Here is a 23747-nt window from a genome sequence, read left to right as displayed (position 1 = left end):
TTGTGCATGTATGGGAGTTGGAAGGAGTAAGAAATGGAGGCTAAAACACAAGGAGATTCAATTTTAATGACTCCTGTAAGGGAACTGGGACGATGCTTCATATGCTGCGTGGAAAACAGGAATAGAAATAAGAAGTAACAAAGTGGAGATATTTAAATTGAATGTGATCACATTTACAACAGAGGAATGTTTCTGTTGAAATGTATGATTGTAAGGCAAAGACAGAAGAAATGATTTCTCTGTGCTGGTTACAAAACCAGCAACTAACAACCAGAGAAAGGAAGGAAAGACCTGAACATTTTGTTGCAAGTTTATGAATGAAATGTGACCTCTTTTTTGAACATACTTGTCTCATTACTTAAAGGAATGTTTATAGAAATGTGTGTCTATTTTTGGAATTTTTGGATGATTTTGTTATGACTTATTGCCCATAATTACCAGCACAGCAGAGTCGAATTCTGCATCACAATTTTGGTTGATTGTACGTTGAATTGAAGCAGGAAGTTAATCTGACATAGGTTTTGTCTGGTAATAAAGTGAAGATGGTTCATATTGTTTCTTTATTATTTGTTTTATATAGTTCTGATTTGATTTCTCCTCCCCTTTACACTCACAAGACCACTTTTTAAGTGAAAACCGGATGTCTGTTATAAGAACGGCGCTGATTCTGTCTTGACGAAAGAAATTAGCTAAAAAACTAAAAAATGTTGCACAGCCACATGATGAACCAGAGCACAGGACAAAACAAACATTCAGGAAATCATCTCAAACTGGGTGTCACATTACACTGCCACTTTCTGTATCTATTCAGACAGGCGGAGGCTGTTGCTGCGTGCACCACATGGGAGCAGCAGTACACAGCATATGAGGCACTATGAACCTGCAGTGCCCCCCCCACTGGCACCTCTCCTCTCCTCCCATCAAACCCAGTAACCCCTAGTTCCTCCCAGCCAGTTCCTGTCTCAGCAATCCTCTTAGCCTGACCCACTCGACCGACAGCACCACCACCACAATCAGATAATCCTATTAGTGCACCATGGATGGCTCACTGGCTCACCGGAGAGTCAATGACGCGCACAAGGTTGTAAAATAAGAAATGAAGGGCTCAGCAGAGGAACAAAAGGCACAGGGGGTTTTAGGATGCAGATTCATGCACAGGGAGTGACATCAGAGTTCATACCAAAGATTCTCTTGTGATACTTCATACCACACGCAGAGCCTACAAAATGAATGAAATACTTTTTTAATTCTGTCAAATTTCAACCCATAAAAACAAAGTCTTATTGTAAAGTCACTCACTTTAAATACTTGGCTATCAGTTGGGACCATATCATTCATGTAAGATTCAGCTATCAGCTGGAAGAGAACATCATGATGTCAAATGCTTGGAGGTAAAACCAAACAGATTTCGCAGCATCCCATCAGAACTCGCCTCTTCACTGGGAGCCATTTAACAACAAGAGCGAGCCACTAAAAAGCAGATTTGTCGTCACGTTCAGGCATCGCTGTGCTCAAAAGTGCTCATCACAAGTTAGCTCGTCGAGCGCCCTCAGGAGCTTTGCGTTTCTTAATTCAGAGTGCTTGTTGCTATGGTGACATCCCTTCCCCCCTTGCTGACAAAGGGAGCACGTGGTGATGCTTTAGGGCTGCGAGGGGGGGAGGAGGAGGGAGGGGGACAAGAGACACACACACACATGTGCAGACACACACACACACACACACACACAAAACACCACCAACACACACACACACACACACACACACACACACACACACACACACACACACTCCCTTAGTGTGTAGAGGAATATGTAAGCAGCCAGCTATGGAAATGACCTCCCAGAGTAAAGAAATTCAGACTTCTCTTCTCATCCCCACAGTGGAGGATGAATCTCTGTCTGCAGCTCGGACGCATTAGTGAAGCAATAAAACAGAAAAAGTCCCCTCTAATACTTCATATCCACATGTTTTTTGCATCATGCACAACTAGTTAGTTGAGCTAATGAACAGGAAATGATTAGTGATTATGAGCCATCCACAGTGTGCTGTTTATAGTCCAGACAGAGCTGTACAGATAGAGACAGAGGAAGTGACCTCTTTACGTGGAGAGGTGTCCATTACATGAAGTATGCTGCAGTGACTGACATGTTCTTCAGTTATATGGAGGACCATAACTGCAAAAAATTAAATTTAATGACTCATTAAATGCACCAAAAATTATACTAAAATTAATGTAGGCATTAATTCATTTATAACATTTTACTTTCCCATTTAATTTATTCATTTTTGAATGATTAATTTATTAGTGCATTTATCATTTTGCCCCATTTATTTCCATAAATGTAGTCTTTAATGAATTTGAATGCATGAATGCATTTCTGCTTCATTATGCAAACGCAGCAGCAGTGGGGGAAGATGTGGATCGACTGTACAGAAATGTTCATTTATGCCACATGTCATGAATAAATAATGTCTACATTTGTTTTCAACATTATTTTTGATGCATTTGTTATATGAATATTTTGCATCTTAAGTTATTTATTGATTTTTTTTTATTGATCATACATTTTTTTCAGTGCATGAGTGAATGAGTTTTGTCAACGCAATTCAAACATGCTTTATGTTTTATAATAAATCTGTCACACATGGATTCCAACACTAATTTACATACCCAAACATGTATTTTCATGTTCCTCACATTTGTTGTGTTGCGCTAATACAAAAACTTTTCGTGACCTTAGAGCACTCCTCTGGACCTGATTGAGACCGGAAAGGGGCTGAAGTTCCAGGCAGAGCGCCCCCACCTGGTCAGCCTGGGTAGTGGACGACTGAGTACAGCCATCACCCTGCTGCCCCTGCCTGAGGGTGAGACATCTGCTGCAGCACAAACACACCAGTTAGCGTGTTGGATTTTTTATATTAAGTTTTATACAAGTTTAATATTACATTTTGAAATGCTTTACTACATTTATAGGCATTTGCAAATCTGCTGTTATCACCTCTCGGAAACAGGTCAGCAGGTTCACAGTGCGCAGAATGTTTAAATATGCAACATGTTTTGTCCTCCGTCTGTCTGCAGTTCATTGTGTGTGGCTGTCTGATGACCTCTTAGCCTTTGGACTGTCTGTCTGTCTGTCTGTACCTGCCTGTCTGCTCAGGTTCCTGTTTCTGTCAGTGCCTCTGCAGGCTGGTATGCCGGGACATTCCAGCATCAGAGGTTATGTCCAGGCAGGGACAGCGTGTGCTTGTTTACGTACCTGTGACTTTTTACAGCTCTGTTTTCCCTCTCAGTATACATACAGGCAGATCTTCCTTATTGTCCTGAAAGTGAATCAAATGAATTGCTCTGATATTAGATGTCACTCAAACTTTTCTTCCTTCCTCCAGGCCGGACCACGCTGGGTCATGGTCCAATGGACATCAGCATCCAGGGCCCCGGGGTGGCTGCCCAGCACTGCTATATAGAGAACAGGTCGGGGGTCATCACGCTGCACCCCTGCGGGAACCTCTGTTCTGTTGACGGGCTCCAGGTCACACAGCCCGTCCGCCTATCACAAGGTAGGAATCTGTCCCATATTGCACTCTGCTCAACTGACTGTCGCTGCATTTGGTAACACTTGGACTGAAGCACAGTGTAGAGATTCAGTTCATTTTATAGAAGACTGATGTATGGATTTCCATTTTCTCTGCTGTGGAACAAACATTACAGGAAACCAATGAGCAGACGTTAAAGGATCTGTGGTTACTCGGCTGTAATTTCACCTGCGCACTCAAGTGCATGATCTCAGCTACTGTAAGCCATGGATCAGTTCATCAGCTCTCAGCCTGGTGGTCAATGAAAGTGCAGCATAAGAGCCAGCAGGTCTGCTCAATAAAATGCACAGTCTGTGCTTTTAAATAGGCATCGATTGAAGAGCGGCCTGGTTCCGGTGTTAATAAGTTAACAGAGCGAGCTGTGCCGTGCTCATGCATGCAGATATCGAAGGAACCAGAGGGAGATGCAAATGGATTGTCAATCTGCCACACACTTGGTGGATCTCAGAGTGAACGCTGTGGAGAATTTCACTGAAATCCTGATTGCTTTATTGAAGGCAAAGCCTCATGGGAGAGTTAGGGACGCTAGGACAGTGCTTAACTGGATGCCTCGACAGACAATACCACAAACCCACAAAGTTGAATGTGTGCTACACACAAAGCAGCCAACAAATCTGCTCAAATCAGAAGATCAGGAGACTTTGTGATGTCTGCACTCGTTGCTTTAAATGAATTAAATGCATTACATTTTTGGGGACAGTTTTATGACGTACGTCTGAGTTGCAGGACAAAAGTGAGGCTGCAGGTGGTATGTTCACTCTTTCAGACGCTAAGGAAATGGCCGTTGGTTATTTTGGTACCTAACATGGCTGATACGTTGGGAACATGCTAACATGGCACCAGCTAGACAAGTGAATTCATTAGGACATGCAACACAAATGATCACATGAGCACACCGTTCAAACAAATCCCCAGTTTAACATTTAAATTATTTAGAGGCACACCTGACATTGAAGTAGCTTCAAGGGCAGGCTAGAACTCTGAATGGCCACTAAGAACAGGAGGAAAGATTATAGCAAGCAAAACCTGTTTCAGTGTTCACGTGAACTATTGTTTTAAGATCCACTTGAAAAAATGTGAACTTACCCTTTAAAATCAGTCTGGTTAAAACAAAACTTAATCAATGAGTTTCTCGTCCCTGTATCTCCACACTTCACCAAGTAAAACGTTTCCATAACTGACTAATAACCAAAAAAACAACATAAGAAGGCTTTTACAAGACCATCGAGTCACACCACTTTTCTCCATTATAACACTTTACCCCCCAAACAGCTGGGGCTGAGCAGAGTTTTCCTAATATACCAGACAAATGGCAAAGTGTGATGTAGGTGTAGTTATTTGGGTGGTGTTGCTGCCTGCTATGGTAGCGTTAGCTGTAGGGTGTGTTTTTTGCATCATAATCCGTCTCTGTGCTATAAAACAAATCCAAAACAAATCAGAGAGGAAGTAAAACTGTAAAACGTGTAACTGCCTCGTCTTAGTCATGGAAATTCATAGAAGTTTACATCAGAGCCTGAGCGCAGTGTTACGAGTTAAAGGGACACCACTCATCTTTACTCACAGGATGTGTACTCATTGTGCTGCTGTGCTGTTTTTGTTCCTCAGATATGTGCTCATCTGTACAGACGAATGTCACCCTCAGCACATATCATTCCTGTCTAAATACACACAGTTCGTCCTGCTTTCCTCTGTCATGCATGTATGTGTAGAAGAACATGCGTGTTGTCTGTCAGTGTGTCAGACTCTGTCTTTTGGTATTTCAACCTGGACTCTGGCTGGGTAACCTGAGCAGGGACACGGGGCTATTTATACAGCCCCCACTACCCAAGACAGATCCCACTTTAGCCCCAGAGGGGGTTTCGGGATGAAGAATGAGCGTGTGGGTAAATCAGAGTTCACTGTCAGAGTGCTGGAACACTTTAAATGTAGAGTGGGAAGAGCTGAAGAGAACAAAGCAGGATGATATAGATCTACCTCAGGAAGTGGATCAGACATTATTGGTTATGCAATATTTTACTTACCACTCCCATGAGCTATGAGCACATTATATGAGTAACACACTGGAGTATACTTCAATGCTCCCTACATACAGACCACTGAAGTACCGCAGATGATGCATCATGATAAACTATGACACTGCTGTGTGTGTCACAGGTAACATAATACTGTCTGCATTCAGTACTTTTCTAATGACTCGTCTTGTAGAGGCTTCGACTTGTTGCCGTTACATTTCATAGAACGCTGAGCAGCAACATGTCAGTGTTGTTACGAAATGCAAAAGTGCTTAACAAGCGTTCAGCGGTAATCTGCCCGGATTTACAGCATAAATCAGAAGAGCCGGTGGAGGGAAACACCGACAATAAAAGGGCATGTACAAACTAAGCCAGTTTGTTCAAAGCGGGATGAGCTTTTTAAAGGGATAAAGGTTGGTCGGCTTCATCCAGCCTATCAGAGGGAATACAAAGGGGGGAAGAGGGCTCGGGAGAAAATCTTAATTTTTAAAGGTCCAGTGTGTCAGATTGAGGAAATTCTATTTACAGGATATGGCAGAAATTGAATATAATATCTATAGCTCTGTTTTTATTAGTGTATAATCACCTAGAAATTAGAATTGTTATGTTTTTGTTCCATTAACATGAACCTTTTATATCTACACCATAGGTCCTCATGTTTCTACAGTAGCCCAGAATGGACAAACTGAACACTGGTTCTAGATAAGGCCTTGCATGTTTCACAGCCACTGTAGTTTGGGATGTTGGGATGTTGAGGTGAGCGGGTTGCAATCTGCAACTAGATGCTACTAAATCCTACACACTGGACCTTTAACTGAGACTTTTAAGAGTTTCTGTGTGAACATCTGATCCCATTTACACTGTGAGTACAGTAATGACTGATGACATGCCTGGCTATGAAGATTAGTTTATTTAATAGTAGTAATTCAGAAAGTTTGAAGGTGGACTGGTCACTAGACTTCAGCTGACAAACAGAGGAGGAGCTTTGTCTTGTTTTGGAGCTTGATCCGTACGAGTGATGAAAAGTGAGGATACCTCAGCTTGGGTTGCTTTGATTCAACCATCCTTTATTTTTATATAATCTGTCCCCTGTGTGTGTCCGTACTTTATCTGGAGTGCTCCTTTAACGGTGCAGATCATAAATTTTGACTTGGCTGGCTGTTATCTTCCTGCCATGTAGTTATAATATTCATAAATATATTATAACCAAAGCATAACATTTATTGCAGAGGTGAGTGTGTCCAGAGGGAACACTTACCCTGAATGTTCTCCTTTAATGTGTGCTTTTATGGCTTACAGATACGTCTGCTAATACTCGAGGACTCACCTTTGTTCTTCTTGTGATGAGAGACAAGCTCTCACATCAAACCAGCTTTATTGACACAGCGGGTTAAACACTGCTGAAACATGCAGGCCTGACATGAACATAATCAATCAATCAATCAATCAATCAATCAATCAATCAATCAATCAATCAATCAATCAATCAATCAAGTTATTGATCTGTTAAATTATTCCATTGTGGATTAAAATGTCTTAATCCACAATGAAAGAATGTATGTGTTGGCTGAGGCGTCACTCCCTGCTCTCTCTCTCTGACTCAGGATCTCCTCCTCTCCTCCTCCTCTCCTCCTCCCTCCTGCTCCTCCTCTCTGGTGGTGTCTCTCTGTGTGTGTGTCTGAGCCAGCTGTTTCTCACCGGAGCTCTGACACTGTGAGACGGCGTCGTTACTACGTGAAGAGCGTGGAGACAATGGCCAGAGATTACAGGCACTGCTCTGAATGAACTGGGATATACGGACACACCAGTGTTTTTTCTTTTTCATAACAAGTGGCCAAAGCAGACAGCTTTCTTTTGTGGATCTTCACATATCTGCAGAATATATTAAGAGAGAGTGTGTGTGTGTGAGCTTTTTTATGATTATCATAACAAAAGCTGGTCGGGACAAAAGCCCATAAACGCTGCTGTTGTTCCACAATAACTGTGAGAAAGCGGAGAAAAAACACGTGGCTTGGTTTAAAGGAGCAGAGGCGATGAAAACAGCGGAGGAGCCGGAGAGGAGTTTCATTCATTGGACTTAAAGTAAGTGTGTTCGTCTTCGCTGTGGACACTTTAAAGTCTCAGCACTCAGCTTGTTCTTGTGTGGATAGTGCCAGTATGTGCAGAGGCGGGCTGTGGACACGCACAGTAACTTAAAGTGTTTATAAGAGGCTAGTTTTGAGTGCTAACCCGGTAAATACATACGTATTGCCGCTATACCTTACATCTAAATGCGCACGCTCGCCAAACTCCGCTTACAAAACTGACAAATGTAGCATTGTAGCTTCATATAGTTAAACTACACGCAATATAACATGACTCACAGCTTTTTATGAGTTAACAACAGAGTATGTTTCATTCGGCATACGTATGACGAACTTATATTCCTCAAGCTTTTAAAATTTAAACTTTTCAACTCTTTTTCACAACGTGTTTCTCCTCCTAGCGGTGTTAGCACATTACAAACATTGTGTTTTCATCAACATTAAAAGCTGCTGTGCGTTATTTTATATGCCGAAATTTCCTAAATAGCCTTCTGGCATTGTTGAGCTGTTAAAGTCACACTTTGAGATGAAAATATTTGTTTAAATGCAGGAAAACTCCAAATGCTCACAGTTTTTAAAGGAGTTTGGTGTGTCAGCCCACACATGCAGCACTAACACCTGCCCTGACGTTGCTGTCTCCAGCCTCTCAGTCACCAGTTCCCCCTTGCCTCCATGTGAGCTCTGTTTATAGACTACAAACATATACAAGTCAGCCAGATCTGCAGATACCCCCCGTCCAGCCTGGCATGAGCAGACCTCACTGTGTCTGTCTACTATTACACTGCTATTCCTGGTTGCCAATGTGACCTAAGCAGGACCTAGAGCTTTCCTTTCATGCATTCTGCTTATTCAGAGGCCGCTGGGTCCACGACTTCTCATCACGTAAGACAGATCCAGGACCGTCTCGCTGAGCTGCTGTGCCTCACACACTCCTCTAGAAAGTGTGTTCACTCCCTCTCCTCCTCAACATCTGTCATCTCTGACACATTGCGTTGACCCCTTTGTAAAAAAAAAAAGAAAAAAGAAAAGAAAGGATGTGAAGCCCCTCTGCAAACAGTCACCAGACTGCTGTGAACGTGATGTGGTGCTCCCAGTGGGCCCAGAGCACCGGGGCCAGACGTGTGAGGGACGATGGGGGCATCTCAGCACAGAGAGGGAGAGGAAAAAGAGCTGGTAGCAGCTGGTGTGCATTCACTGGGTCAGTGTGTGTGTGTGTGTGTGTGTTCCTGCATGTTGCTGTTGACACAGTCTTTGACCGTACATCCTGTCTGACTCGTCCGAGGTCAAGGCAGTGTGTCCGAATGAATACTACAAATATACCAGAGCCTCGACTAGACCATGGTTCACACTGCAGGCCTTGAATTGAATTCCAAACTGCTTACAATATCTAGTTTTTTTTCTAGTTTGTGTGGACTACATAAGACAACACAGCTCCTCTTGTATCTACATGTTGATTAAAGTACACAAGTGCAGTTCCTTTAGTTTACTGAAATAATATAAATACATGGAGCTGATGAAATCAGGCAGTTCAATGACTTTTTGTCAAGGCAGCACTGACACACTGAGATAAAAGAAGCACCAACCCAACACCAGGCTCAGGTGTCTGATGAGTACAGATCCAGTATGTCTTTTTCCAAATGTGAAATTCGTGTAGCTCACTGCATGCAGCTCATCGGGATCAGATTTATGGAAACCAGGGATTGCTGTGACTGGATTTTATAGTTGTTACTGACAAATAGTGCACTAAGGAAACGTATTTAAAGGTGGATAAGGTGGATCAGTCACATTGTGACATCCAGCATATGTTGTCACACCACTGGCACAAGTATGCCTAAAATTGATTGTTTGACTTCCAAATTCAGTCGTTCAACGTTGTATTTTGGGGGCTTTTATTTGAGACGGCTCTGTAAAGACTCAGACATGGAATGTGAGGACGACAGGTCCATAGAAAGTCCAACAGACAGTCTTGAAATCACTTTCTGTTTCTGTTCACTACACAGAGCACCAGATGAACTTCCCGCTGTTTTATCGGAGTGTGTGAACTCTCCACAGCCACTCAAAGTCCACGCAAACGTAGTGTCCATACACACTACAGCCTCACACTGTCATGCTTCTCATTTTATATTTGGAACATTTATTTATTCTCATGAAATCAGGCTCAACTGAAGCAAAAAACGGCACCCACATGTGGGAAGCCAAAACGTAGATCTGATTTGAGAGTATACCTGAGAGAGAAAATAAGTGCTTTGATAAGAATAAAGATAATAAAGATGTTGCACACAATAATCATCTGATTAGTGTCACATATAAAGCAGGGCTAGATAAATATAAATTAGAAACAGGCCCGGCTCTAAACCACATGTAGATCACACAGTTTGGTTTAATATTGATGGATCGTCAGGGCCTTCAGCCATCTGCCTCTTGGAGCAGGTCTAACAGCAGGAGGCCGGCTTTAGTCTGCTGACAAAAGGAGGAGAGGGAGGTGGAGGAGGATGAGGAGGAGGGAACATCTGTTCGGACAAGCAGTAACCAGTCTCCGACACGTTACTGAGATGAGCATCCACTGGAGACAGCAGCATCTGGTGTGGGATCTGATTATGATTGTGTTTTAAAGGGACACGCCGCAGATTTTCCACCTGAAGTTCACCGTGTTCATCAGGAGGCGTGAAAACTGCTGTATAATGTCTCCTGTGACATCCTGTGACTCGTCGCACATCATACAGATCCAATATACTGGACTTTTTGTGTGCGACCCACATCGAAACTGAATCAGCTGCACGACATAAACTCAGAAGCATGTGTATGAAGCATCTGCCCAGCAGCAACCACTGTCTCCACATATCTTCCATTGTGGCATCTCACTGGCGTCAGACTTCTCCGAACATGTGATCACTTCTTCCAAAACACTTCATCCAACCTTTTATTTGTTCAGACGGTTATCCTCACATGGTGGGAATGCAGACCTCTCCTCCTCCTCCTCCTCCTCCTCCTCCTCCTCCTCTTTTCAGTCCAGTGCCATATCTTCCTCTGGTATGTGCGTCTGTGTTTGATGGCCCCTGGCTCGGCTAAAGGCAGTCATTGATTAACTGGTGGGTTTGACTCTCTGGCCTTTGCAGAGGCTGTAAACCATCAGCTTTCCATAGCAACCGTCAGCCATAGTTTTGGGCATCCTTTTGTCTGCAGCTCTTCAGCACTCCAGTGACGTTCTGGTGGTTTAGTGGCGACGTCTTTGTTTGTAGCGCATGGCGATTAAAATCACGAAATGACCAAAGTTTTTCCTCATACTTAACTAATAGTGAATTAAAAGTTGCAGCAAATAGAGACTCAGCGAAGAGACTGCATACAGGCCAGCAGGATGAGAGGAGAGAGGCTACATAAATCTTTAACTTCAGAGCGTTACAGTGATTTTCTGCTACTTGATTCACAGTCAGGACCTAGGGAGGCCGATTTCCTCAGCTGCTGATGATATGTGCAGTGCTCTCATCATCAAATGGAAAGCTTCATAGCACCAAACTGCACCTCTTAGATTTTCTCTAAGCTTTTGTAGCAGAGCAGAGTACATGGCGTGCTGTAAATGCCTCTTCTTGGGTGCGTTCAGGCTCTACTCGGTGTGGGATTTAAAGCTAAACTGTGTAACTTTTTCAATGAAGAATAACACACTCTTCCTCTTTCAAATAAAAAGTTGAATTCACAAGAAGCAAACCTTTCCTCAATTCAACACACTTTTTGCTGGGTTTTGCTGCTAGAGCCTTATTTGGTCTGGTATGACTGGTAACTTTAGATACTGCATTTGTTCTGTCAATGAAATCTTCAGGCGAAGCAAAGGTACTTTGTACTGGTGGTTGATGGCGACATGATCGACGATCTGCCGTTATTATTTCTACGACACCTGCTTCAGTCTTTTTTCATATTTGTTGACATTTTTTGTGTCCGCACAGTATTTCATTCACTGTTTTTTCTGGCCCCGGGCTACCTGAGATGATCTCTGCTGGCAGCTTTCAAAACTCTAAAAATATGGAAGTATCAAATAGCAAGTAACTGCACTACTTTCTCCAACAAAACAGAGTCAAGCAATGGCGCTTTGCTGTCCAGAATCTGGTCGATTTTTCCTGGAAAATAACATTGGGTGGACAGAAATTTTGAAGCAGTTCATGATTGTGGTTAGTCTGGAATAAACAGAAGGACGAGCTGGTTGGCATTACTGGATGTAACCGATCTGCTTGAAAGAGTGCCACCAACAGAAAAATCGACTTCACTGTCCTTACATAGTTCCTTTCTGCTCTGGCGTCTGGACGACCGGAGTCTTGTGAACATTGGTGGATGAGATGAAACGTGTCAGACTTACATGGTGAAAAGTGTGAGTCTCAGTGCATGAACTCACTATAGTAGTATGTGGAGTGTTCTTGCTCTGACCGCCTCTGGTTCCTCTGATCTAATCTTCTGGGAAATGTTCTTGAGGCTAAGCCGACACACTGGAAACATTGAATGTGGTCATACCAGAGTGAAGAGCGATGTTATTAGAGAAATGATGGAATATTTGCTCCACAGAAAGGTTGACCAGACCAGAGCTGCTCTTAATGCCACAGTACCCTTGAGGCATGAGTCGGCATTAATGCCAATTGAACTGAGCGGTCCCCGAAGGAAACTCTCAACAGTTTACAGTGATCATTCTGGTTGACTCTGCTGTCGAATAAGTAGTTTTAATAGACTCCTGATTAACTGTAAGCGAGTAACTTTTAATTATTATGGTGAAAATCTCCTTTATGTAGTTTCTAATAGTGCCGAGTCACCAGATGTATGACTGACGGTGGCAGCTTTTTTACTTCAGATTGTGGAGGCATTCCAGTTCAAGTGTTAAGACCCAGCGCCGGTCCTGGCCACATTTGCGCCCTGGGCAGCCGCCCACATTGCCCATAGCTAGGACCGGCCCTGTTAAGACCAGACTGGATTGTTTGGATGGATTTCAGTAATTCTTAACGAGCGGAGACAATCAAGAGGTTTCACATTTTTCTACACTGGTGTCAGTGCTGATACCACAGAGAGAGAACTTTTAAAATGACCTTACTGTGGTGAGCAACTGCACATTTATCTTCAAAGGCATTTCTGCTTTGACAAGACCGAACATCAGCTGGAATTTGACGAAATAAAAACAATTACTTGCTCTAAAATAATGCAGTATAAAAATCACATTCAAATTAGGAGATTTAAGAAAGTAAAACAGGCTCCATGATCAGCCCTGGAGTTCATCTTTAGGTCTGAAACCATCAGTCAATAAATCGATTAGTTGATTGACAGCTAATTAATCCTCACCATATTGAGAATCAATAAATTTTTTAAAGTAATTTATCAAGCAGAAATGCCAAACATTTGCTGACTCCAGCTTCTCAAACGTTGGTTTCAGTTTCACATCATTGTTGGGCTGCAGTAACAGTTGTTTTATTATTCATTAATCATTAATAATTGAGCTGCTCAATTATTATAGACCAAATCACTAAGAGAGACCAAAGATGCTTAGATGGTTAGAGGAAGCTGGAATCAGAGACGTTTTGGTCATTTGTCTTTAAAAAACTTATTATTAAATTATTTCCTGTTTCTTCTGAATCGACGAATCAGTTAAAGCTTTACATCTTTGTGTATTGAATCTCTTTAGGTTTTGGTCGTTTGTCACTCTTCTCTGACATTTATAGATTAAGAATAATTGATTATTTGAAGGAATTGACAGAGTGACACTGACAATAATCATAAGCTCTGCAGTGTTAGTCTTATGTTGCCTGTATGAATGGGCTGAACTGAACTGAATGTATGTATGTATATATAGATCATCACCTTGGCTCAATCTGTATCAACCCTTGTTTTTGCATTACAGTATGTGTGCTCCATAATCCACTTAGGTGTTCTGCAGTTTTATTGGAGGATGGGTCATAGTGTCCTTGTGGGACGGCAGTGATGATCTGTATGTGTCCTCCCTCCTGGAGACGAGCCGTACACACCGCTTCGTGCTGGTAAGAGGGTTGATAACGCGACATCTTGAATGATGGCGTTAATGCAGCACTCTGAGAGCGTACCCCTGGTCTTTGTTGGCATGTTACTCGGTTAAAGTGGAGCCGCCGTGGAGCGCAGAGTGAGCTGAAAGATGCTGCTCTTGCAGTAATACCCAGAGTGCACTCTCTGTGATGAAGGCCGTGATTAGACCAATCGCTGTGCAGTGTCGAGGGAGAAATTGTTCTGTCTCACAGCGGTTAGGGAATCAATCTAACTGATTAACTGTGCACACGCACACACACCTCTCACTCATCTTCCTCTCTGTGAAAGCCAGCCCCTCTTACCAACATTGCCCGCCCTTTCCTCTATGACTTCATCGTAATTATGAAAATGTGTCATTTTTTCCCGTTGGACACCGCTTGAAGCAATGGTCGCTGATTAAACCAATCTCAGGTTCTGGTTTCGCTGAGCTCAGCCTCGGAGAAAAGTAATCCTGAACCGCTGGTTCTTGGAAGAATCCTGACATGCTTCTCCCAGGTCAAAGGGTTCTTCTGAAGGAGGGAGGAAAGAGAAGAGAAAAGATACTGGAGTGTTTGAAAGAAGTAAAGCTAGCACGGGTCATGCCAGATGTGTGTTGTACTGCTGCACACACAACCAGCAGCGCTGATCCAGATCACAGCTAATGAACAGTTGGTGACTGATTGATAGAAGGGAATGAGGTGTGTTATTTTAACTTGGATGAGGATCCAATGTAACTGTTGTATAGTCCATTCCTGCAGTGTTGCAGATGAACAACTTCCTTTAAAAGATTCATTTATAAGTGAAGAATGTGTACGCTGTCCCTGTACACAGTGAGAACCTTCACATGGGAGCAGTACAGCCATTGTTTCCTGATGAAGCACATTAAGTCTACCAATAAAAGACAGGAATCTACGTTACACACATTAAGTTGAGCCGTGCTGTTTGTTGCAGTCGTGTTTCAGTTCCCAGTAAAACTTTATTTTTAGATTTAACCGACATTCCACAAATTTTACACATCAAGTTGAGTCTACTGATCATTAAAACTGCTTCTGTATAACAGCCTGTGTAATGTGTTCAGTGGCTCTGGTGGAAACCTTACAAAGTCTGATGATTTAGGATATTAAACCTTGGACTTCAGACCTAGCTATCCCAATATAATTCCTTAAATGCATTAAATATGAAGCTCCGTGAGTACCAACGTTATGACAGATGCATGACGGAGTAGTCCAGCAGTGTAGGATGTTCAGCTGTGGATAGTGTACACAGGGGGTTTATTCCTCATAAGAAGTTGTTTTTTGTTGACTGATTCAACAAATCCAGTTTAAGAACCAAAGATCATTTGGTGGAAAAAGGTACTCCTTATCTTCTCTTCTCTTCGTGACGATGTATCAGGTTGATATTGAAACGAATTATTACAGGAAATGCTTTTTTTTCTAACGTTACATTCCAGTGATCTTATAGTTTATTTACCACCAGTACCAGAGTTTGTGAACCAACAGTTGTAACAGAAACCTTGACCTACAAACTGCTTGACTCATATTAGCAACTGGAAGTCAAGATATTTTGACCTCTCCTGCTTCGACATTCATGGTTCTTTCATGAAGTCTCTTTTTTACTCCTCAAACTTTAAGTACTGGATACAATGAGATGTGAGTTATCATGTGGAAGGACTATTTAAATGTGTTAACCAGATCTGACATGTGGATTTAAAAAACAGTTTTTCATCGGACAAGCAGTACTCAAAAATCTGTCATGGATGCAATGGTTTGAAAATGGTTGGAATTTGTATTCATGCCTCCCTGTGCACCAGGTGGTAACCGTGAAACAGAAAACAGATTTTTGCTTTCCAAACTGTCAATGTCATGAGACAAATTTGGTAGATTCTTTTACATAAATTACCAGAATGGAAATACCAAACTGGATATTTCATTTCATTGGGAGCTTGATGGATGTCTTGAATAATACAGTCAAGATGTGTGCTGTTGTGCAATAGCTGCAGACGCAACACCAGAAATCATAAATACGGAGCACTGAGATATGATGTGTACAACGTGTGTGAGTTTATTAGACACCCCGTGAATCTGTTGTCATGGTGTCATATTTTTGGAGCATGTGAGATGTTATTATACAGAAATGATGAATGAAATGATTGTAGGAAAGTTTCTTTTTTCTTGTGAGCGGAGACAAATTATTTGACCTGTTATTAAAAATGCGTGTATGTCAAACCAGTATTTTTTAATTTTAAAGCTGCACTACTCAATGTGTATATAAACAAAAACAAATGACAGACAACCTATGATGTGTGATATGAAAAACATCCTGACAATTATCACCTGACTCTGCAGTTCCATTGAGCGTTTTAGCCTCTCTCAGCTGATTGTTTTGGTTTTGGTTCAGTCTCAAGGCTCTCGTTAAGGCAATTGTTTGTCAGTGATAAAGCTCTGATAAACCCTCTGCAACAGCAGACAGACAGAGTTAGAGGCTAGCTGGTGAACACAGTGGAGCATTCCGACCAAAGCAGAGGTGAAAGGAAACTTTATATTTCAATTGACCATCCATTAAGTGGCATTAATATGTCTTGTGTCTGCTGGATGTTTAAATAAGCACTTTCTTTTTGCAAACACGTTAGCCACATCAACTTTATAGAGTGATGTGACTGTTGTGTATGAATTGTGCTATACAAATAAACTTGCCTTGCCTTGCCTTGTTGTGTGTAGCCTATTCAGCCCAAATTGTTAAAAATCAATTAATGCTGCTTTAACTAAAGGTGCATACTTAAAGAAAGTTGGATAGAATCAATTGAAATATGCAGATTTTAATCTGGAGAATTTCTTTCTGTGGTATTTAATCTTAGGTCCAGGTCCGAGGTCCAGTGTGTAGAATTTAGTTGAACCTAGTGGTGAAGTTTCAGATTGCAACCAACTGAAAACCCGTCACCTCTCCCCCTTGGTTTAAGCATGAAGGAGAAACTTTAGTGGCCATGAAAACTGTCCAGAAAACATGAAAGGTCCTATGTAGAACCAGTGTTTGGTTTGTCCTCTCTGGGCTGCTGTAGAAACAACGTGGTTCAATATGGTGGACTCCATAGAGGACCCTCTCCCTCTGTAGATATAAAAAGTCTCATTCTATGCTAACATAAACACAACACATTTTATTTTCAGGTGATTTTACACTAATAAAAACACAGTTATTAATACGATGTTCCATTTGTGTCAATAGATACCTTTTAAATGTTACACACTGGACCTTTAATGAAACCCACAGACTATGTTTCAACATTTATTCTTCATTTACTTCAAAGTAGATCATGTACATTCCCTCACTGAGATGAAGGCTCGCAGCTTTCTGCAAGTTTTGAAACTTAATTTCTAAATGTCAAAGAGACCACCCACTCAGCTGTGGAGAAAGCTGATCACCTCCTTCAGCTCAACCTCAGTCACCCCTGGGTTCACCTTCCCTGTCACCTCAGCTGATTAGATCCCATGATGACTGATCACCGTAGAGAACATGACCTTTTGAGGACGAGGCCTCACATGTTAAAACCAGAACTCGCTCAGGCCACCTAGGAAGACGTGTGCTCGATACTGTATCAAGAAACAAAGTATGTTTTGCTTGTGCAGTATCGTACGTCATGGCCATAACTCACTGCTAACTAGGTGATGTCTGGACATCTATGGTTACCACCAAATATTGAGTTCTGTTATGTGGTTTTCAGGAAGTCATAAATGTGTTGAGAAACATTCAGACGCGCCAGAAAGATAGACTCATCCCAAACGTCTTTCACTCTCAGTATAAATAAAGGACTTAGTGGTTCAGGGTGTGGTTAGGGTTTGGCATCTCTCCGGTCTCATTAACCGCCCCCACCAAGCGGCCTGTTTAATATGAGGACGGCAGATCTGTTCAGAGCTGGAGATAAGGTGGGGAAAGCCCCCATTGTTTGGGTGGAGACAGGAGACCAGAAACAGACGCTGTCTCCATAAACTGACAGTGGAGATAAGCTATTGTCCAGCTCCTGTCCTGCCTGCTCTGTCTGCTTAAGATCATCTTAAATCTGGAAGTGTGTCAGCAGACGCGTCTTCATACATCGTCCATGCCCAGTTTATTGACTTCACATCCAGTGCGTCTATTAAATTACCCTTCATTGTTGTAATTGCGAAATGAAGTACTGCACTTTCTCTGTGTCAACACCGTGTGGGTGCTCCTTAATGAAAATCTACAGGATTTATGATCCCAGCTCTCCATACTGAATATGATATATGGCCCATTTAGAGCATCTCCATATCCTGACCTCTTCCAGGGACCTGGATAAATGCTCCCTGTCTCACAGGACCATAAATCTACACTTATTTTGTCAAGATCTATTGTCAGACAGTCCCTGAAGTGTCTCCTCGCTGCGGGAGGATCCATCATGATAAGTAGCTGCGTGGTGTTGTAATGTCTGAATTGATGAGTGTTAATTGGCATCGAGAGATAGCTAGTAATGGACTACAACGACAGCTTCACTGGAATCTTAAACCAGATGGATTGATTGGGGAAAATGGCATGCAGCCCTGTGTATCGATGCTAATGACATCGGCGTTGCTTTGTGATCCCACCATAAATTACTATTTTATTTAAAAAACTCTTTAAAGGTCAGCTTCTTTATATTCACTGCCTGTTGTCTGTGAAAATCTCACATGTGAGTTATTGTAAAGTGTCAGTGTTGACATATATGTTAAGTTCAGAGATCAAGACAAGAAAATATGAGGAATATGAATGGGATCCTGCTATGGTCGTACAAAAATACACATCTTTAGAGTTCAAGATTTCAGCCCTGGTTGACTTGTTGAATGTTTTTGAAATGGTGATTTGGTAATTTTGAAGTCAGGTTGGATGAGGTACAGTAGATGCAGACAGGAAGACCAGCACAGAAGCTAAGCAATGTACTGCTGAAGACGGGGTTCGTAACCAAACATACTTTAGCCACCTAAAAAAATCAATGTCAGTCTATGTGAATGCTGTATTAAGAATATTTTCACATACCTTTGACAAAAACAGTCATTTTCCCTCGCAGCACACAGGAGTTACTGCTGAACAAATGTGTTAAAACACCACAAAGAAACTGGCCGACAGAGGCAGCGATGAACCAGCAGCTCCTGTGTTCTGTTCTGTGAGGTGAAGTTACTGTTTTTGTCAAAGGAGTCTCGGGGATTCGAAGAAAGCATAGATTTTACCATTAGATTATTAGATTTAAACACTTCTGTTTCCCACCAGAAATGTCCAATAGCAAGGTAAAAATTCAAAATTTCACAAAATTCACATTTTTTTAGGTTTTCTTTCTGCCTGTCAACAGCAGTACACTACTTAGCTTGCTGCTCCTCTTGTCTGCTTCATGCGGTTTGAGTCTTCAGTCACTGATGAACGGGCAAGTATTCAATATTTTCACAAAAGCATCTTGTGATCTAGAGAGAGCAGATGCTTCTGAATAGCGTTCTCAACAAAATCAGTCATTGCAATATTTATTTCATATTTGTGGAGAGTTTTGTCAACGTACCATCATGTCTGTAAACCATATCACAACATGAAGTATAAGTGGAAAATATTGTGATATTTCCCAGCCCGGCCTTCAAGTCAGTGTCGATGATCTAAAGGCTTACAACTTTGCAGACAGTCAGAATAAACCAAACCCTGTTACATTTACATCAAATCTTTAAATTTGATATTAATATGATATAGTTTAATATTATATACTCTCACTGTCCTGTGTGTATCTCCAACTTTTCATGAGTAAAAACAGCCTTGTTTTCAACCTTAAAGGTTTATTGTAACTGTTTTAACACTTAATCCTTCAGTTTTGGACTGTTCTGACATGTTGAAAATCACAGATACATAGTTGTCTCTGGAAGTCTATATTACATTATGTATTTTAAAAAGTACCCAGTTTGAACCATCTAAAAATGTATTTAAATCTATGGGTGTTGTGGGTTTTCTGAGTGTCTTTAGTCTCCTCGACATCCCATCATGTTCTATCAGGGGACAGATACGGTACCACAGTGTGTAATGGTACATACTGTTAATGAATAAGCGTGTGTTTGTGTGTGTGCTCTGTTTTTCTGACTCATCATGTGTTGATCCCTCGTGGCCTTTCTCCTGTCAGTGACCACACACACACACACACTCTGCTGTAGGGTCAGGCTCCCATGGGGTCAGAGTCAGCAGAGGACTCAGTCAGAGTGAGTGTCAGCTGCCAGCAGCAGTTTGTGCTGAGAGAACACAGTGAGGAGGAGGAGGAACGTCTTCTCTCATCCGTCAGCCTGCAGCAGCCTCTGCACCACTGGGGCCTGCATGTCCACACAGTAACACCACACTGAACACTGTGATTCACACCCAGATTGTTCAGTGTATGAACGTTGTTGGTTGAATGCACCCTGACCTGAAGAATCAGTCACCACAAATCGGCTCTCAGCCTGTGTGAAACTAAATAAATGTGTTTAGTACTAGAAAGTTGGTTAAATTTCAGCTTTGATGTCTCATCAGAAATCCTGACTGTGTTGATGCAAGCATATATTGTGTACTCAGTATGCTAAAACAGCTAAAAAAAAATTGAAATTCACTTTTTGAAGGAAGTGCTATGATACAAACAAAAGAGTGTGATGTATTATTCCATTTTTAATGAAAGGTCATGATTTTGTACCAGGAAAATTAGGCTAAAAGTCTACAGTTATCCTCACAGCTCTGGCACAGTCCTCTGGATGCTGACAGCAGCATGCTAACATACATACAATGTTAAACATGCTAAGCATGTTAATGTTCAGCAGTCACTGTATAGTTTATTGCTAACTTTGATCCAATATTCCAATTTTATACGATTTTCTTGGTAGGTCTGTATGTGTGTATTTATTATGTTCTGTAGTTTTAGCATATTTGCTTGCTTACATTGTTGTATTTTTCAATTTTAACAGGTTTCTTTGTATCTACGCTTATGTTAGCAGGTGTTTACTTAGTGGTGCTTTGAGCTAAATGCTAACAGTAACATGCTAACATTAGCTAATTAGAACTAAACAGAGTTTCTCTGCAGCTGCTGGGACTAAATACATAGGAATAAATTTAAAAAATAGTTTGATCCTAATAAAATTGAATCAGTGTATGATTTCCCCACAGTTCTTGCAGGTACAGTTTTTTTCACGTTGAGTCAAAATGATGCATCCGTCATCATTGAACCAGTCCAGATCTCAGAGTTAGAGATGATTTTGTCGTGACTGTGTCAGATGCACATCGCTTCAGGCTATGATCTTTTAACCCTCATTGTTTGTTGGAAGCGACTGAATTGATCTTCACTGGGGAGATCATGTTGGAGCAAGTCAGGCACAGGAGTGTGTGCTGTGAGTCATGGGGGTGGAGGAAGGTGGAGGGAGGAGATTGCTGCTGGTAAAATCCAGAGGAAACAGGAGCTAGGTGAGGGAGTCGGATGACTGCTGAAGTGGAGAGCGCGAAGACACGGTGGCTGAGCTGACGTGGCTCTTCAGACCGCAGTATTAACATCCTGATGACTGCTTTCAAATATCCGATTCAGCATCTTTTTGTTTTTCCCTCGCATGACCAGACCCATGCGGCACTCATTTTCCAAATATCGACAGAAACTATTTCAACTGTGGAAAATACCAACCAAAATTATGTTGAGGATGGTGTCGTTACCACAGAAGGAAACGCTGATGGAAACTTTATAAAACTGTCCTCTTTGCTCTCCGTACACAAAGTTGATGGTGAAGAAGAAATACTAACGCAAATAAGCAAAGTGCTGCGTTTGGGCGCCTCAAGTGAGCCTGCGGCATTTATTGTACCAACATAAAGTATCAATTTAAGTGGAGTTTCACACCACTGCTGGAGTCAGCAGTTCCTCACAAGCTGATGAAGTCCTAACTAACCGTGCGGAACACACAACTGGAAATTTAGTTACATAAAGAAGAGTATGAATGTCTCTAAAGCATAAGAAAGAGGCACCAAGGCCTGAAAACAACTGGTCAGATACACAGGACTAACCATCTGGTGTGGTGTCTGATCATTCTGAGACTTCCTTAATAGTAGAACCACATTAGTTTTATTGGATGACCATGCTGAGACCAGTACACAGAAGTTTAAGTATTCAGAAGTTCTGTTTTTTTCTGCACTGTGCAGCCCTGTTGGTCCTTTAGTCCTCATTCACTCACGCAGCAGTGACAGCTACATGAGCACCAAGCTCTTTAGTGTGTGTGCAGAAGGAAAAAGGACACATTTAAAAGACAAACAAGCCAACATCTTGAAGTCAGAAAGTAACTTTAGTCCGCATAGTGCATATGCAAACGCCTCGTGTCTCCACACAAAGTTCATGCAGTGCTGTGCAAGACATGAAGAAATGCGGCCTGGACACCGCTGGGTTCTGCCTCTGGACTTTTAAAGCCTGCCAACAAAGACTCCATCAAAAGCAGATGTTGTAGAAATGAAATAAAGTTTCTATAGCTGCATTGAGAAAGTTATTGAGGAAATCATTTTGGTTCACAGCTCAGGAGAAATATGTTTGTTTTTTTCTTTTTAAGTTAGAAAATGACACCCCAGCAGGAGAAGCGTTTGTCCACTCAACTTCACGTCTGAGTGAAGCCAGAACGCAATGAGCAGAAATGAAAATGAAAATGGTTAGCACTGTCAACTCACATGATGCGTGTATGGACGTGTTACCAACGTGACCATGTTTCCTCTGCAGTCCTGCAGGACAAACAGCTTTAGAAAAACATTTTGTGTGGCTGAAATTGTAGCACATTAGAAGAAATATATATATATATATATTTGGGCTTCATACAAGAACGCATGTCAAAACTCAACAAACACCTGTTTCCCATTGCCGTCACTCAGTTGTGTCCTTATCCATGATGTGATCAGGTGTTTTCTTTCCAAGCTGTCAGTGCACGTCTGTCTAAAATCAAAGGACATCTGTCTTTGTTGTACACCCCTGCAGCCTCGTGTGAAATGGAGAAAGTTCCGTCTTTACCTTAAGCCTTGTGTTCTCCGCTGACGACAGGCAGGGATCTTATCTCTGGCCCTGGCCGGAAGACCTTTTACCTCGTACACGCACAGAACAATGGTGCTATATTGAGAAAGCAATAAACATGAGATTGCTTATCTGTTATCGAGCTCGGGGCACATGAAGGGACTGAATTAGTTATGTCCATTATGCGCTTTGACATTTCAAACCAGGATGATAAGTGGATGTGATTGATGGTACCATAGAGACTGAGTGTGTTTGTTGGGTCAGAGTTGTGTGATGTAAGCGAATACAGACGTGATCAGTGTGAGGATCAGCACTATGGACACAATCTGTGCCTGCTGCTACACACACCACAGCCAAAACAGGTTATATTTAGCATGTTATTTTTATTCTTGACGGTCAGTGTACAGGGGTACATGGACAATGGTGTTTCGCTTTAAATAGTAGTAAATGGTGTGAAGATTTGTGAGCGCTTTAACATATAAAAAGCCAGTAACTGATTTCTTTGGCCACTTTGGTTCCTGAGGATCTGATCTGTCTCGTTAGCTATGACACCTTTCATATCACACTAGTCATTTGATCCATTGTTGCTATAAAATATTGTTTAGTGCAGCTTTAAAGTGGGGTATAAACTGTATTTAACTAAACTGAAAACTTCTAGCAACATGTGACGATCAATCATCATCATGCACCTAAAACCTAAAATGAGTTCCAGGCTGCATGGACTGGTACAATCGCCATAGATAACAACCATCTAACAAACAGAATATCCTTTAAGATAAAAAAAAAAAGAGTCTGTCATCACTTTGTTCACTGAGGGCTTAAATATCTACTGAACCAGCATTTTTAGGCCATCTTATCTCCTTAATTGGACAATTTCCTGCAGAAGCAGGATGTCAGGGCGAGGCGCATCAGATACTCCAACTGTGTAAACCGATGGGATTTCATTTAGCGAGAGCAGACAGACTTACTTGATGTCGGGATATGTTACTAATTAAAATTTCATTTATGCTTGTAATGCAGCTTCGTGCTTCCCTGAAATAATTTTATTTATAT

General features: G+C 41.7%; 1 protein-coding gene across 13 annotated transcripts in view; it reads left to right on the top strand.

Moving 5' to 3' along the window:
* The first annotated feature begins 2722 nt into the window (after positions 1-2722).
* Positions 2723-23747, top strand: part of phldb1b (pleckstrin homology-like domain, family B, member 1b) — a 71740-nt gene continuing 50715 nt past the window's right edge. For 12 of the 13 annotated variants that reach the window (XM_027280841.1, XM_027280837.1, XM_027280830.1 and 9 more), the window contains exons 1-2: positions 2723-2865; positions 3388-3558. In XM_027280841.1, coding sequence (XP_027136642.1) covers positions 3414-3558 — 145 coding nt within the window. In that variant the 5' untranslated portion in view covers positions 2723-2865; positions 3388-3413. Of the gene's footprint in view, positions 2866-3387; positions 3559-7198; positions 7689-23747 lie in introns of those variants that run through there. The other variant, XM_027280835.1, reaches the window with a different exon arrangement.

Source organism: Larimichthys crocea, chromosome VII, assembly GCF_000972845.2.
Source record: "Larimichthys crocea isolate SSNF chromosome VII, L_crocea_2.0, whole genome shotgun sequence".
Classification (NCBI taxonomy): Eukaryota; Metazoa; Chordata; class Actinopteri; family Sciaenidae; genus Larimichthys; species Larimichthys crocea.
Note: the sequence above shows the minus strand (reverse complement) of the source record. Positions and strands in the feature narration are given on the sequence as shown.